The sequence below is a fragment of the Lottia gigantea genome (genome assembly GCF_000327385.1).
Source record: "Lottia gigantea unplaced genomic scaffold LOTGIsca_22, whole genome shotgun sequence".
In the NCBI taxonomy this organism is placed as follows: Eukaryota; Metazoa; Mollusca; class Gastropoda; family Lottiidae; genus Lottia; species Lottia gigantea.
Window position 1 is genome coordinate 1,809,714 of NW_008708555.1, and position 17,092 is coordinate 1,826,805.

General features: G+C 34.4%; 1 protein-coding gene across 1 annotated transcript; it reads left to right on the forward strand.

Annotated features, from left to right (window-relative positions):
- Positions 1–1,789: 1,789 nt before the first annotated feature.
- On the forward strand, positions 1,790–15,454 carry Syt21 (synaptotagmin 21; the record flags this gene model as incomplete). The annotated part of the gene is made up of 7 exons (XM_009054673.1): positions 1,790–1,915; positions 4,472–4,639; positions 10,569–10,688; positions 13,772–13,978; positions 14,335–14,449; positions 14,818–15,023; positions 15,332–15,454. Coding segments are annotated over 7 exons (1,065 nt in total), but the record flags the coding sequence as incomplete, so codon positions are not given.
- Between the last annotated feature and the right edge of the window lie 1,638 nt (positions 15,455–17,092).

Below are 17,092 nucleotides of genomic sequence, written 5' to 3' on the forward strand. Positions count from 1 at the left end.
AAGCTCCTTCAATTGAACTAGAAATTCGTTCATTCTAAACGAGCACTTGCTGTTTTTTAAAATAAAACAAGAAGTATGTCTGCGTTGTAGGAGGAATAACAATGTAATTGTTAAAGATGATAATCTAAACATAGTTTAAAGACCTCCTTTGTCATTCTTGGACGATATATTTTACTATTCAAGAAAGCCGTTTCTAGGTATCAATAAAATATGATAAAGGCGTGGAACTCTTTGTAATTGGGAGCTAATGACCTTTTTTCATCTCTATAACTCTACAATATTCCACATTCGAGATTGATTGATAACAAATAATAGTTTTTGAAGTTAGCAAGGGTGACCAGCGGTGAAAGAACTTCTCAAAATGAAAAGCCGAAGATCACGATATTTCTCTTGTCCAAATGTTTTCAATTTAGGGGTGCTTACGTCCAAGGGGATAATTTTTATTTTTGTTTATATTTAATGAGTCACTTGGTAGGCTAGCAACCTAAGGAAAATCTAAGAGAAAATCACAAAGAAGTAAGGATTTAAGGAGGAAGGGGGTAATGAAATCGATCAAGGAACCTGAAAGGGGTAATGAAAAAGGTTGAATACCTGCTCTAGTCTATATCTATTTTTTGGTTTTCTCATCCAATATAGAGCCAATGGATACAGATGTTGTGTTATTACATAAATTAATAACAAAAATAAAGTACCTGAGATCCGAACCGCAAAACAAATCTATATATGACAGTTTGGCAATACACGGGTTGCAGCAATGGAACTATTCATATGAGGATTTATATCAATTATAAATAAGGAAATAGTTCATTATGAAAAGTGGTATCATGTGCCCAGAAAAGTACGCATACCGCCAAGAATGGCGCCACAAAATATATCTTTTCATCCCGATATCTATCAGCTGGTTATTAAATACATGCTGGTTATTATACAACCCCTAATACCACGAATGACCACCAACGGAGTTTGTTACTATATTAATCTAGAGAATGCTGTAGGTGGAATATATTAACTAAGCTTATGATTGGTAGATCAATGACCTCTATCACTAATATACCTGAAGTTGTAATCACTATATTAACAGGTATAGTAAAGGTATATCAAAGAGATTAAAAGAGATCACAGTGAATGTAGGGTGTACAATGAACTGACATAGATAACATTAACAATTACTACAATCTGTAAAAATATTAACGCCCTAGATCATCGGAGACTGAAAGTTTTTTAAAGGCTTAATTAAACTATGACTGAAACTATTCCTCGATCTATTGTCTGATGGAGATACATGCACAACTACATGTAGTTCATACATCTTCTTCTTGTAACTAATCTAGGTGTGTAATATCGTATGATGAAAAGTCACCAAGTTTGTATTCAGGGAAATTTGGCCAGATGTGCCGAGATGTCATAACATCACTTTTATCCATTGGTTGTTTCGCTTCTCAATGGCAAACGGGAGGAGACACCAATTCCTTCTGGATCAGGGTGGAATGTTTCTGAAAATTGTTTTAAATCAATGCCAACTAATTTCTGCTAAGTAACATCTTACTTTATAGAAATTAGAGAGATAACTAACATTTGGCTGCCGAGTTCAATGTAGCCATAATAAGCTAGCAACATACCTTTTCATCCTTTGTCACATGATGGTCAAGCATCTAGTTTGTGCACTTCAGATGGAATCTCGGTTAATGCGTTGCAATACATTGAACACTTCACAAGGTGCCCCGTCTTAAAGTGTAGTACTTTCGGAATATTTTCTTTCATGCATAATTATAATTCTCTATTTCCAGGTCGACCGACGAAGATAGTAGACCAGAGAAGATCCACCCTATCCTCGCTAGTCAGTAGCAGTATACAAGCTTTCGACCAATCCGGAGGTTCAGCCACACCTATGTCCTACATGAAGAAGAAAACAAGAGTAAGTGTACCTTGCAATATTCCCGTCTCTTCAACACGTATGGAACTATGCAATATTACTTCTGTTTTTCACTTTAGAAAGTAAACCTCATACATGTTTTAAGGATGGAGGTAAAAACGATCACGTGGTTTTCAAACTGACCATTCTACACGCTTCTAAATACTGTTTGTTTTCTTAACATAAACACACACACACGCAATTTGTAAATATCATACTCGTAACCCCCTCGTTTGAAAAAGAGCGCTTTTATTGGCAAAAACTTTCGATGTTAATTGGAAATATTGACCCTATACAAGACTCCAGAATAGAAGTGCTTCAGAAATTAGTCTTCAATCTCAGGAGTATATAGGCAATTGCTTTCTAACGTGTGGTTTATGTTTGGATTTTAGATCCTTATTCCCTAAAGTGATGATACGGTTAAAGCGCCTTGTCGTTGAAGGCAAGATAAACAACCATTGCTCCGTTATCTTGTGGTTCTGTGCTGGTACATTAAAGAGCCCTCGAACACAATCTTTTTTTCACGAATGCCTGTGTTCATTGACCCTCTTATTAGCAGGAAAGAGTCGGTAAACATTATGTTTGATTTTAATCAAAACTGCAGTCTTGTATTTTGTGGTTTATTCCATATGCACTTTGACCCATCATCTCATTTAATCTGATTATCACCAATCGTAGTGAGGCTATTTGCACTAATAACATATTGTATGTCTCTGGAGATATAGCGTTTTTATTTATCACGTTCAGTTCTCTACATCAGCTGCCAACTTCGAGTTTATAACTGAATTATCCTGATTTTATAACAGGCTTCTTTTGTTCTATTTTAAACATGGGCGAAGTTGATTGATAAGCTGTTGTTTTGTGCTGACAAATTTACTGTAAACTGTTCAATGATCAATTAATTACCTCAATTTTACATTCTCTCTCATTTTTATGATACGAATAAATCTTTAGTGGTTTAAAGAAATGGCTTACAAGGTTGCTATATCAAATCTAGAGATAAGCGGAGAAAGGAGAGCAATATGTTGGCTTGTTTGAAGGTTCTTTTCCCCTCATTAAAATATGAATGTAGCTAATTTCTTCCTACTTTTCTGCTTTTGGTGCTAGTTCATCTTTCTCCAGGATCGACCTTCTTCACAATGGTAAGCTATTACAAACTTTGACTTAAACCTTGACTGTAATAACCACCTTTCTTGTGTCATGGCGGTTTGTAAATGTGGAGATTTAGTTGGTTTGAAGGTTAAGGAATTCAGTCAGTCAAAGTCCTCGACAGAAAGTCTGTGAACAAAACCCACAATGTTTAGTGGCTAACGTACAATCCAATAAAATCGCTGCACTCCGTGAAAGGTGTCTATTGCAGTTAAGGTACAATACGAAGTTCGCAATAGCTTGACAATGTGAAGATGAGCTAGCATGTTATTTTCAAAACCACCACAGATGCCCCAGACGTTACCAATTCACTTCCTGTAACAGTATACTGTTTAACAATGTGCATCTCCTACGCCAAATTTAAGAGGTTTCTAATGTCCTTCTTTAAAAGAACTTTTTAATTCTATGATCCTTTTTCAAACATTAATTTAAGTCGTGTTGTGTTGTTCATTTAAAAAACAGATGAAGAAGGAAAACATATAAGTTTATAACTTGCCTTTCTTAATTTCTGTCAGCGGAAACTCGAAAAGGGGAGATAATTACGCGAGTTTATAGATTTCAGTTTTTTGCTGTCTTTTTTAACTGTGTAAATGACAAGACATAATGACAGCCTAGCTTGTGATTTAAAGCTGAGATTATTACAAAAACAGAAAACACAGTGCATCATTTAAAATAGGTTCTTGACAATCTGTGATAAAAAGTAGAATACAATCATTATTTAGTTCCATTAAGAACTTTAAATCTTACAAATTGTTGTAAATAGCTTCATAAATGGATTTTCTCTTCTCATTCGTATTTTTTTCTGTATTTTGAGTTTATGTTTCTGAACTGTTATTGTCGACTTTCTTGACAGTTTTATCTCGACTTTACTCTAAAACATAACCAAAACATTCATTCACTTTCTGCTATCTGTCTAACGCACCAGTCTTGTTTTAGATGAAGATTCACAGCACAGAATATGACATGAATAGAAAATTGAGAATTGAGGTCCAATTCGAACCAATCTTAGTTCTTGTGGGAGGGGCTTTTCCATCAGTGCCCATTAGTTTCAATTTGACAAATTTTAAGATTTAAAAAGTAACCAAATTGAAATTATCCCACTTGCAATCAAAATCTACTTGTGACAAAGAAAAGTTCAATTCCATAAATTTAGCAATGCCGTGGCGGAAAAATTATTACAGAGATGGGTCATGTCTCTGATCTACGGTTTCCTTCCCACATATTTCTAGTGCTGATGAATTATAATTACAGATGAATACAGCCCATATGGTGCAGAAAAGTAGGACGTAAAACTCCATTCATTTCATATACAAAGTACTAACGATCCGAACCGCAAAACGAAACCAGATAATCCGAAACAACATTTTGGCGAAACATTGGTAGAAACTAATGAATGTTTTTTTCTTCCAGAAAACCCCCGGAGTAATAGGACTACCCGATACACCAGTAGCTCTCCATGATCTGAACCTTGATGAACTGGTACCACGATACGCACCACCAGTCAGCCCAACAGGAAAACTGAAGGTTCAGTTACAGTTCACGGATGATAAACATGCTATAACAGTCATAATTATTGAGGTAGGTGCTCAATGAATATTTTATTAAAACATCATTCGTTATGATTTCTGAAAACGGCCGGGAAGTAAGTTATGTCACTTCATCCAGTAGGCTACTACATACGAAACGGACTTTAATCTGAAATTGTGCTCTCCCGACTGGAAAAATCACTTCAGATCCCCCCCAAATTATGTTTGTGTTTGGTAGCACTGTAGGAAGTTATCCTTTTACAGAAATGATTTTGTTTTAATTTTGGCGTTGATGAAGCGATAATAACATCTGAGCATAACCATATTTCTTTCGTAATCTGAATCCCGAGAAGGTTATTTATAAACCATACACATACTGTGCTATTTTCCTTAGCTTTCATCGTGACCTCTTCCTTCCTTCTCGGCTAGCTGTAGTAATCTTGTTTTCTTTTGGTTGTTGCAAATCAGGCTAATGATATCCATCTGTTTCGGTCATCGTAATGTGATATCCTTTGAGGTTATAAATAATTTTCCGTCCCGTCGGACGTGATATACGGATGGGATATCGGCACGATGCTCTGAAATATTTTTGGATCGCTTGTTTTTGAGAATTTTCACCATGAAGCCAAATTCGGCTTAACCTTTGGTGCCACAACGCTGAACTATCAATGAGTCCAAGATATTACCGGGATTTCTACAATGCCCATGTGGCTCACACGGCACCACAATACAGTCGAGTGGCAGGCTTGACTTACCGAGTTGTACGAAGAAGGGAAAAGCCTACCGCTCGACTGTATCTTAGTACCGTAGTGCAGATTTTAGAATATCCGGTAATGTCTTGATGAACTCATTAATCAGGCTAGCAAATACTGCGCTGTGTAATCATTGTCACTATACGGTTTAACATGTGATTTGAGTTTCCAAGGACTGACAGCTGATTGAGTTATTGCAACATAATGTAGGTTCTTTATTTAAAGAAGTTATTCTATATTTGACTGGTTACTTCTCAGATACATAATCAAGTGTACAGGAAAGGTCCACTTCAAGTCTTTAAGAGCCATGTTCAATAAAATCACGCCAGTCCTATTCCCACTCGTCAATTGAATGTGACAATTAAATATAGATTCATGTGAAAGAGATTTGTACTTGACGAATAAAACTTGACGAATAAAACTCGATCTTGTTCTGAACTATTCGTCCCGATTTAGATAAATTTGATTTTCTGTAAATTGTCTTGAAATGTCACGTATATTCGTCATACGAAACTATGTATGGTTCTTACATGGAAATATCACACACGAACGTAGTTCACGGCCATTTTGAATTAGTACTTCCACTAAAATAGTCGATTTCGACAAAGGTTATAATATTTTAATCAAGCCTTCTTATCACAATGAAAAGCTTTGTTTAAACATTATAGCCTTTTTAAAAATTCGACAAATTTAGTCGAGGTAGAGATTCAATATGGCTGTGAACTACGTTCGTGGGTGTTATTTCCTTGTAAGGACCATACATAGTTTCGTATGGTATATCCAATCGAAAAGCTTCCAGTAGATGTAAGGTAAACGATCAGAAATGCATGGTTATAATATGAAATGAATTGAGTTTTTCTGCTGGTAAGAGAGGTTTTTTTCTGTTGCATTAAAGTATTGACTTCCGTGTCAATCTTTCTGGCCTGTATCGCTGACAGGTAGACCGAAACATCTACCTCTACTCCAGCCTCTGATAGATATTATGACAGTTATCTGTCATTCTTAACTTACTACCGCGTCTCCAACGTCTTGAAATTTTGGTCGGGGTCAAAACATCGCAGTACACTATGATGAATCATTCTTATCTTAAACAAAATTCCACAGACGTCATTTCCGGCTCTGAGGTGAGTAAGTATTTGATGAATTATGTCACAGGAGGCAATTGGTGGAAAACATCCATATGCGATATTGACCGACATATAGCCCTATTATTATAGATGTCTGGATGTGAAAGGCTAATTACTCGAGATCATTTTGTCACCTCAGGGTTATATTACCTCAGTTTGTGATACCGGAAATATCTTATTAATGAACTATTTGTAGTAATCTTTGGACCATTATCTATCAATCCATTACCACTGATTGATTACTGGCCATAAATTATAGTATATACAAGCCAATTTCAAAGATGCTTAAAGCATCTCAAATAATCGGTACATTTGTGAGAGCCAGAATTGACTCATTAAAAGAAGCTACCCTTACCAATCTAAAAAACTGAATTGATAGTGTCTTTTCTCCCTGTAACGTGACATGTATAGTGAACTTTGTGCAAAGCTTGGAGTAATCAGGTCTTTTCGTCAAGGTCATCAATAGGGGCACCAGCTAAGACGTTTCATACTTTTATACTTTTTACAATATTGAAGCTTCATCCAGGCGGGATAATAAACCTAATACACCAAATAACGTTATAACTTATTTAATTATATTCTCGATTACCTCAATAAAATGACAATCGTGGCACTCATAAAGTATTAGTTTATATAACCAGATTATACCTAATGTCAGTCAATGTAACAAAGAACCATTTTCAAAATTGTGTTTCTGCAAAGTGTTATTTCGCAGAAGCGCTGATTTTACGCCGTTGTTAAGGTATTTGCTCAATTTTCCACCCCCTCCGCTCTCCCCATCATCTCCGTTATTGTTGATTTAATTGAATGTCTTGATCTACCACAAGGATATAGGTTCATCATGTTCGACAACTCAGATGTGATATACAGGTGTGATATCCTCACTGTTTAGGGTCACACATTTTATGTCGTCTATTTTGGTAGTTTTTGAGAATTTTCACCATGACAGAAGCCTCGTTTGTCATAACGTTTGATATCTATATAAAGCTAAATCGTTATCACGTTGTCGGGCTAAGGGTTACTTAGCTTGTATTCTATCTTTCTATGAGTAACAAACAGAATTATAGAATATTACTGAGTTTTTCTAGTTTTCAAATGGCAGGTTTGAACTGACTGGGCGAGTGATTGTATGTCTGGCTATATTCAACTAGATTGTCATCATTTTTTGTTACGAAAAAATATCTAAAGATTGCTAACATACTGACCACTGAGTACATATTTATCTTATTTGAGCCTAGTGGATCTGTTAGTGGAATATTTTTGAATTGACATAATCAATATTTTCTAAAAGGCCTCAATTTTCTCGGTATGCTATTAGCGTAGTAATTACTGATAGTTACAGGATATACTCAACCAATTTACTCCTTCATAATTATTACGTGGGATAACTCGTGTTGAAAGTAGTTCCTGAGTTAGAAAACCCCTTCAGGCTATAGCCATAGTTAGTGACGTCACAAGACGTTAACTTGTGTAAAAGAAAGGCTATGATCCAGTCAAAACCTGTACTGGGGTGTATATCGCGAATGTTTTTCGGCAAAAAGGAATAATGGAGTTTAGCGCATAGATGTCTTATAATAAACGGATTTTTATAAGATAGCTATGGTTTTGCGCGCTACTGTTCTGCACTTTGTTAGATTAATGAAGACAAGTAGTTTACAATAGACGTTATACCAATGTAGTAAAACATGACAATTTGTTCCTTAATCTTAAATTAGAAGAATTTTACTATACACATGAAATGGCGAACTTTGTCCATGTCAGTTATATTTTGACACTGGCTCTAGCTTCCGAAATTACAAATCTGAAGGTGACATCTCGACCCATGAAACTCGTACCTGTAAGCAACGCCGTAGCACATTCCAAAATAGGATGATGCTGAATTGAATGATTTTGAATGAATCACTCACTTCAAAGATATGGAGACAACTCAGTTCTGTCGTTATTTGTCGATTTAGATAGTTTGCATTCAAATTCACTCTGAAACCACTGAATGTTGGATTAGATCTGATGTTTTCTGGATTAAAGGTGTCTGGTTGTTTCTCAGAAGATAATCCCACAATAGGAATCTGTACAGACTTCTTATCAACCATTTGCATTTCTAATATATTGTCATGTCGAAAGGAGAATACTATGGAAGTCGACTTAGGCCATTACTACTCTTGCCTTTCGACAAGGGCGAGAAGTCGAGGCTGGTACTGGCCGCAGTCTTCTGAATGCGCAATTTGTTACTTCCGGTTGAAATTAACATTTTATGCCATATTCTACTTCTTGCTGGTCGGTTGATGCGGTTTGTCGGTGTGACTGATATTTAACAGTTCATCGTTATTTCCATCTACCGAGAGATTAAAGTTTTTATCAAGAATCGGAAAATATCAGGGCCTTAATTCTACAAAATATAACTTAAACAAAATCCAAATTTTAAGAAATACAGTAATCTAATTGGATGATAAAATTAATCAGATGACTGGAACACTAAAATCGTCTGAAGATTAAAGATCAAGAATAAGGGCTCTAATTAGCAACTTAAAAAACATGTCTACAATCAACAGTGGCAATTAAATATGTGGAAGGTGAGAAATAAAAAAAATAGGCTTTAATTTTCAAACTAATTTGTAACTTGGAAGTTCAGAAAGATTGGCCTTGATGACAAGTTAACTGACACCCAGACAGAGCAGTGTCTAATTTCCATGTTGAAATTAATCTACTGGATTAAGCATGCCATTACATTCAGTGACAGATCAGTGATATTTCTAATTCACATTAAAAACTGACGCATTGACGTGTTTAATTGACACATTAACCTGAGCGTAGGGCGGATTTCATTTCAAAATTGCTAGTTTTGGTGTCTGTTGAATAATTTTGAGTCGTTTTTGTCTATAATCAATCTGTTTAAATTGCCGATAGAAATGTTGCTTTGGGTTATAACTGTAGATTTCTATTTATGATTGACAGGTCTTTAAAATGTTTCCGTTGTGAAAAAGCTTTGTCTGCCACATGAAAGCTTGTGAAATTCTTTTGACATTTATGATCAACGTTGATTTTGTAACAGTGTTTTGATTGGTTAACTTTATCTCAGGGTCAAATTTAGACTCGATTTTAAGAGGATTTTCTTCACAGCGCATAAACTCCCAAACAATCACGAAACGAAACATCTAGATCTGCATAATTGTTGTACTAGATGATTTTAATAAGGCGTTTGATTATATCAATCATATAATTTGATATTGTTATACGCTATTTATGTCGATATCTTTTCCAAAGGACGTATGCCAGAGTTGCTGGTGTCTCGGGCTATATATCCTCCAGAAGAAATGGTCTAGGTTAACTGTTTCTTCATCTTTTTTCCAATTTTGTCGTTTTTGTCTCTTTCTAACATTGTAATTTAACATTCCTTTAAAATAATTGCTAACACGGGATATCAGTATGAGACCAATGAATTGAGGTTTTTACATTATTTTAAACTGAAAAGCCTACTGATTAGAAGAAAATCTAGGAATTTAGTTGACTAGTTATATAAGTTATAGCTAAGGTATAGAAATGAAAGGATGTAGAAAGGTTAAATCTCGCAGGCAGTTTTTATAATTGACAGGTTTAACTAAATAACTCTTAATTAAAGTTCAAGACGTTTTAGCTGTCTAAAATCTGTAGAAGTGTGAATTTCTGCTAACTATGTTAGGTCACCAAGCCTTCTTGACGTCAGTGGACTGATTACGACAGGTTGAACCTCTCACCTCACTAGAAATAAATGTCTTCGATACTGGGTTTATACTTTAAATGTCACTTAAATCAAGATAAGTCGGTGAGCCAGCGAGATAACCTGGTTTTGGAATTCAGACCATAAAATACACGTTATTCATAATAATCATAAATAACGTTTTCACGTGTTCTCGGGATCTTGTATTCTTGTCGGTCGAAAGCAAACACTTGGTATTGGCCTTTCTAAATATTTCATACCAATAATATCGACTGAAACGATGAGAAAATATCTTTATCATTGTTATCCGACCACCATTGTTTTTCAATTTCATTAACCTTACTTGCTCGAAAGCTATATCTGAGACAATCAACCCCTTTTGTTCACGTTTTTTGTTGTTAATTTCAGGCCCAGAATTTGGTGATTCCCGGAATCCCTAAAGATGTCGATGTCAATCCTTACGTCAAGGCTTTCTTAGTTCCTGGAAGAACTGTTAAGTACAGAACCAAAACCTTCTCCAAGACAAAGGTACGTTTAATATTCTTGAAAAGAGTCCAAGCCTCTGTATCACGGATACTGGGTTTTAATATTATCTTTTGCTAAAAATTTCAGGAATAGGAGGATTTCGCATTTGTGTGTCGGGGAGGACCTCCAGTCTACGACCTTCAACCTAGAAAGAGTCATGGACGTTTGCTTCGTGCATATGTTTGGTCTGTAAAATAAGATATTGCGAAATATGGCCCTTCAGCGTATGATAACTATAAAAAGGCAATTGAAGCACAATACTTCTTTAAGCAGTGACGGAATAAGGTGTCGTGGTTGCCTCAAGACAAATATGATACCAATTTAATGCAGCTTCGTCTTTATGTTTGATTATTGCGACGGTGTTTAACCACAATTTCCATCTATTCTTGCATTAATGTCAAGTATTTTGCGTTTTACTTTACATTGCACGACATCAATGTTTTCTTTTGAATAGAGGGCTCTAGAAATAGCAGTACTGTGTTATTACTCAGATACAAATCTTTCAACTCAAAATGTTTTCTGAATCGCAAAAACCATCGATATTTTATACTTATTCTAATATTTATTGTGAAATTGTTTGGAAATAGGGAACCTGGTGTTGAAAACTTCGTTCCCTAAGAGCAAAAATAGTCAAAAGTGAGACACGGAGACAAAATGTGGGTTTATGTTGAAAAACATCATCATTGGCTTCTGTTAGACATATCTCTGGCAAATATTTATCCTTATTAGAGCCAGTACAAATATGATAAGAAAATCGAGGTCATTTTTCCAATCTTACAGCTTTTGATAAATCAAGTTGCTGAAGGGACCTTCACACCATAGCGATCACCAGCAAATCTCATGCAAATGAGTTGTGAGTTTCGTTCAGACCGCTTTCCTTATTCGCAACCATACATTATTCGCAACCATACGCGACTATTAGTCACTATGATGTGAGGGTAGCTTTACAATCACAGCGATAGGTGTATACTGCATTACATTATCAGAAACTATCTGAGAATATGAATCTTATCGCCTTGTTGGCTGAATTCTGCAAGAAGGAGAGAAAACAGATAATCCTAATTGTACTATTGTTTACTAGATCAGTAAAAACCCTAGTTAATGTTGAATTGTTTTAATCCTATAACATAGTGACTATTACAGTGTATATAATAAGAAATTCTGTTACCATAGCAACCTTAATCTATGCTCTACATAAATATTCTATTAAACAATCTTCAAAGAAGACATAAATGGAAACAGCACAATAGATGTTTATTTCTGACCAGCTTTATCTTGGGTCCTCTTTGTCTGAAATATGGCTTCAAAGTTGTTAGCACTGTACTTTAAAAGGGAAGACAATGAAATAACGGTCGCTAACAATGGAAACAAAAATTACAAAACGATTTATGGTCCACGTTATGTTTAAAAGGGTGAATGACCACGATTCTTTGAAGTAAATTGATGCACAAGCTGGTGCTGCATACGAGACTGTTTTATGAGAGATAAGCAATTATTTTGTTAGATGCCTGGTTATGAATTAAACAAGAATTTATAAGTGCAACAAAACAATGGTATCCTCGTCAAATCTTCAAAATATAACGATTACAGTGTTGATGATTTAGTATAGTGTATTATTATACATGTAGTTTTTTTTTAGATAATGTACAACGTGCGAGAAAAACTTCTTTATGTGATAAACACAAAAGTGAAACGATTTTCTTCTTCTTTGGTATTCTTATCTGCGTCATAGGAAGCTAGTATTACTTGTAATCTTCTGTAGTCCGAAAAACCTCTCTTAACTTAAAGCTATTCGAGCGCTTTGTTTTCAAATCGTGAATAATACATTATGTTTTATTCAGCATAAACCTCTTAGAAACAGTATGATTCAGGCTCTGTTTTAAAATTTCTAATCTTTGATTAATATAGTTTTAGAATTCGATTTCATGATTATCTGAATCTCGCAATGATTATATAGACATATAAAAATCACATATTTCAAATCTATAAATTAATTTCACAAATATACATAGTTATTGAGGAAGACATGGAAGGCCTTTATGGATTTTTATTAATTACCATCCTGAATCATTCCTGGTTGTTATTCAAATTTAACTGCAATTTTTACCTTTTTTATGATGGATGTCGGTGATTTTTATTACTTATTCCATTTTGCATCGATTGACAATTTGCGAAAAGCTGAGCGCTAGCGTAACTACCACGGTGGGTTGTTTGAACCAGGACTCGTATTCTCGAAACGATCTTAGCGCTAAGAAGTCCCTGTCAGAGGATAAGAACCTAGGACATCCTAGCGCTAAGGTCGTTTCGAGAATACGTGGCCTGGACTCGCAATAAGAATTTAACTTTGTGTGATTCCAGTCTAAGCGTCTCGGACACTATTCGTGTAAGATATGATTTTATTGCAAGTTTAAAAAAAGCCAGAAACTAATAATCTTTTCATTGACATGAATGTCTTGTGGTTATTTGATAGAAATAAATAGCCAAGATTGTCGATATCATAGAGTTGTATTTCTTTCATGTAGCATGTCACGTTCACTTGTTATAAACAGTGACATGTTACATGCCTGATGAAGATAAGAACTTTCGTTTCGTGAAAGAATGATCACAAAAATATGCGAGGCTAATAATGTTAACTTTTAAGTTTCGGCTTATCTGATTATATTGTTTTGTGTTGTATTATCTATTTTATTCCAAATTATTTTATTCACAGTGCCAAAAACCGTTGTTAATGTCGAGGATGGAGTTCTCATTTGCCTTATTTTATCTTTTGCGTCCAGAAGCATTCGAATCACCTTTAGTTGGCCATGAACGCTCTTTAAATGAGAGAATTTGAAATCTATACAGAATCGTTCCGTCTGAAGCGGTTTTATCACAATGCAGACTGGAACACTATATGAAATGTATCTTTAGTAAAAAAAATTAAGTAATAACGTAAGAAATTTAATGAAAATATATAATCTTATATTGCCTTGAAATTAACCATTCACGTATATCAACACCATTAATATACTTTCGTTAAATTCGATAACATTCTAATCCGCTTGCTCTTGAAATCCTATTAAATATATTTACTTTTCTTATTACAGAATCCACTATTCTTGGAGAAGTTCTGTATCAAAGACTTAGTTCCCAGTGAAATAAATGAAGATTCGGCTATCGAGTTTCAAGTATATTCTTCACATCATGTGTCCAGACGCCATCTTGTTGGTGTGGGCTCTGTCCGTCTTATGGATGTAGAAAATCTCTGTAATGGTCAAGTTGATTTAATACTTTATCCACAAACCGTTTACAGGGTAAGTACTCGACAGATGGTGAAGCTTGCTCCAGCGTTCAACTGGGAACTAATAACTGAGCAAGTGCAAAATGAGAGACATGCAAAACGTCAAGCAAAAATGGCATCTGATATTTTGGAATTGGCTTTTTTCATATACATTTGTTATTTCAACGAACTCATTTTGTCTTAAATTAGTTGTGTTTCATAATAACGTTTCATATCTATATTCGATTCATCTCCTCTTAAGTCATCATCCACCTGTTGATTAGATTAGCCTGTTCCATACTTTCATTAACTGTATATTATATTTCATGTTACACATGTAACTTAGCATCATAACATTTATATTTTACCCATTTTGTCCATATCTTCCAGCTTCATCAAGGTGATCTCAGAATATCCGGCTGTTATCAACCAGTCGCGGGAAAAATAGTTTTTAACGTCCTTGAGGCTCGAAACCTTCCCAGAGTTTCCCTTCTAGGAGCAATAAGTAAGTTTCGTTTTTTGATATACTTCTCTTGTCAAAGAGTATCACATACACATGAGGCAAAGTGTTATTAAAAAGATATATTAGTTATTTATTTTAGTTTATGTATTTGTTGCTTTTTTACTTACTTGTACTGATAAATAGAACGTGAATAGAATACAGTTAAACCTAAAAATTGTTTGAAGTCATATGATCGTTTTTAAACAGAACGTTCAAAAAGCGAAATCATCAAAATCGGCATAACATGATAATTTCATTCAAGGTCTAGCAAAATAACAAATTTACACGATTACGTAGCTTCATTTCAACCTTAATTGTAGTTAGATGATCTATTCACACATGTCTGTATCTTTACCATTGTATCAATTTAGATCCATACGTAAAAGTGGAGATGTATGTGAATGGTATACGAGAAGCTAAACACAAAACTAAAGTTCGCCAGAATACACAAGATCCAGTTTGGCATCACCAGTGTGTTTTCGACATCAACAGAGAAAATCCTAAATTATTAGGCCATGTATTTGTATTCCATGTTCTTCATAAAGATATGATGACTGGTGTTCATAAAATTGGACAGGTACGTGGCTAAAAGTTTATTGTTAGGCATAAGGGCACTATGGCACTTACGTTTTCAATACTAAATCATATTATCCATTCTTAGGGTCTTATTGAACTTCTGGGATTGCATGAACAAGTAAATCTTGTCTTGTGAGCCCCAAAATACAATATGTACTCTATTCTCACCAAATCCTTGAGGTGTTTCAAGCGCTTTTCCTTTCTATCCTGTCAGCAGAATAATTGTCTTTTATACTTTGATAGATTCTGAACAAATATTATTATGCGTGTAAAGGTTCGTTCGTTTAACATATTCTGTTTTCTTGGCAGGTTGATCTAGGTTGGTATAGCCACGGTGAACAACTGGAACATTGGTATGAAATCATGGAACATCCACATCGCGCTGCCGACTATTGGCATCCAATCATCAAAACCAACAAAATTACATCATGACGTCATCAAACCAGCTCACCACCGTTACTATGGGAATCAGCCGATATTTCCATCTTGTTTGCTGCTTATGGTACGATTAAAATTGTATCGAAAACAACCCCGAAATTACATATCTTAATAACTATATGACTATATATTCAGTTTCATGTTTATACAACAACAATTGTCAAAATCAAAATGAATTTTACTTGTATTAATTTTTTTATCTGCTGATTTTAATTATTCATATAACACTCGATGCCATAGTATAAGATATTCCAAGACTAACAGTACTATTTTGAGGCTGATATTCCAATTCTCTTCAAAAAAGTAAGAACAAGTTCAAAAAACATTTTGCTTTAGTTCGTTATCTTATTCTGATTCGGACGCGTAGTTTCGTATGTGAGCGTTATACAAAGGAAGAAATAAAAGGCATCAATATGTACAGGAATTTCCAATTTTCAACGAAAACTGTTTACCTTACTGTCGCAATTATTCACTATTACGAATTCGTTTCTGTTTTGACATTTGACTTAATGTATATGACACAATTCTTCAACTTAACCATAACCCTATACAGTGTTATACAACGTTATCATTTCAACTGACTATTTATTCAAATATGGGGATTTGAAAACATTAATAATAGCAATAAATATTAATGTTTTTTACATTTTTTATTTTGATAGTTTTGAAAATTGTCTAATAATATATAGTATTTGTAGGCGTAGTACAGCACTTCACCACATTCACTAACAAACTAAGATGTCATAAATAAGCTCAGATATACACTAGATGATATTTTCAACCTTTGTTAAGACTAGTAATTCTTGCATGATTCGTTTTGTATTTAATTCTAGAATCTATTTTCAGTATGGAAACTTTTGTATACATATGTCAATTGGCCTCAAATAAAATTCTGAACAGTCTTTACATACCGTCTGTGTAACCTCACACTAATATATTCTAATCGTCAAACATTTAATAAAATGATTTTGTGAATAAAACATAAAAAAACAAAAACAATTTCATTTGAAAATTTTGACATTTTCTAATATTAATTGGTCAATTCAGTCACTGATTCTGAAACAAATTGCTGTGTCTGAAATTGTGGTTTTTGTGACAAAAATGCCAGAGATACTTTTGACGTATGTGTATAAATATATTAGATAATTCAGAACCTTGCATGATTCCCCTGATAATGGTGGTTAGCTCTTTCCTTCATTTTGATTGGTTTTTAGATGTCCTTGGGTGTTTTGATTGGCTAAGACTCTCAGCAAAAAGGACCCCTTCATTGGCTGTCGTGTTTTCATTGGATGAACAATATTTTGAAAATATTGATATCAATATCATTGGCCAATATATGGTCACGTGTCGGAAATATTTAGATTATGTGATGTTCGTAATAAATAGTATGATGTATGCTGAGAGAATAAATTTCACGAACCCAAAATTTAATAGAAATTATGTTTTTTGAAATCTTAGTAGACAATGTGTCCATTAGTCGTCCTCAAATTTGTGTTTCCCAATTTTTATAATTTCTTAGTTGTTAGCTGAAAAAAACGAAAATAAATTAAAAAGAAAATCTGTAAATAAAGCTGGATATAGTGAACATATGAATATATATATATAATTGTGGTTTGTTAACTCAGACATATC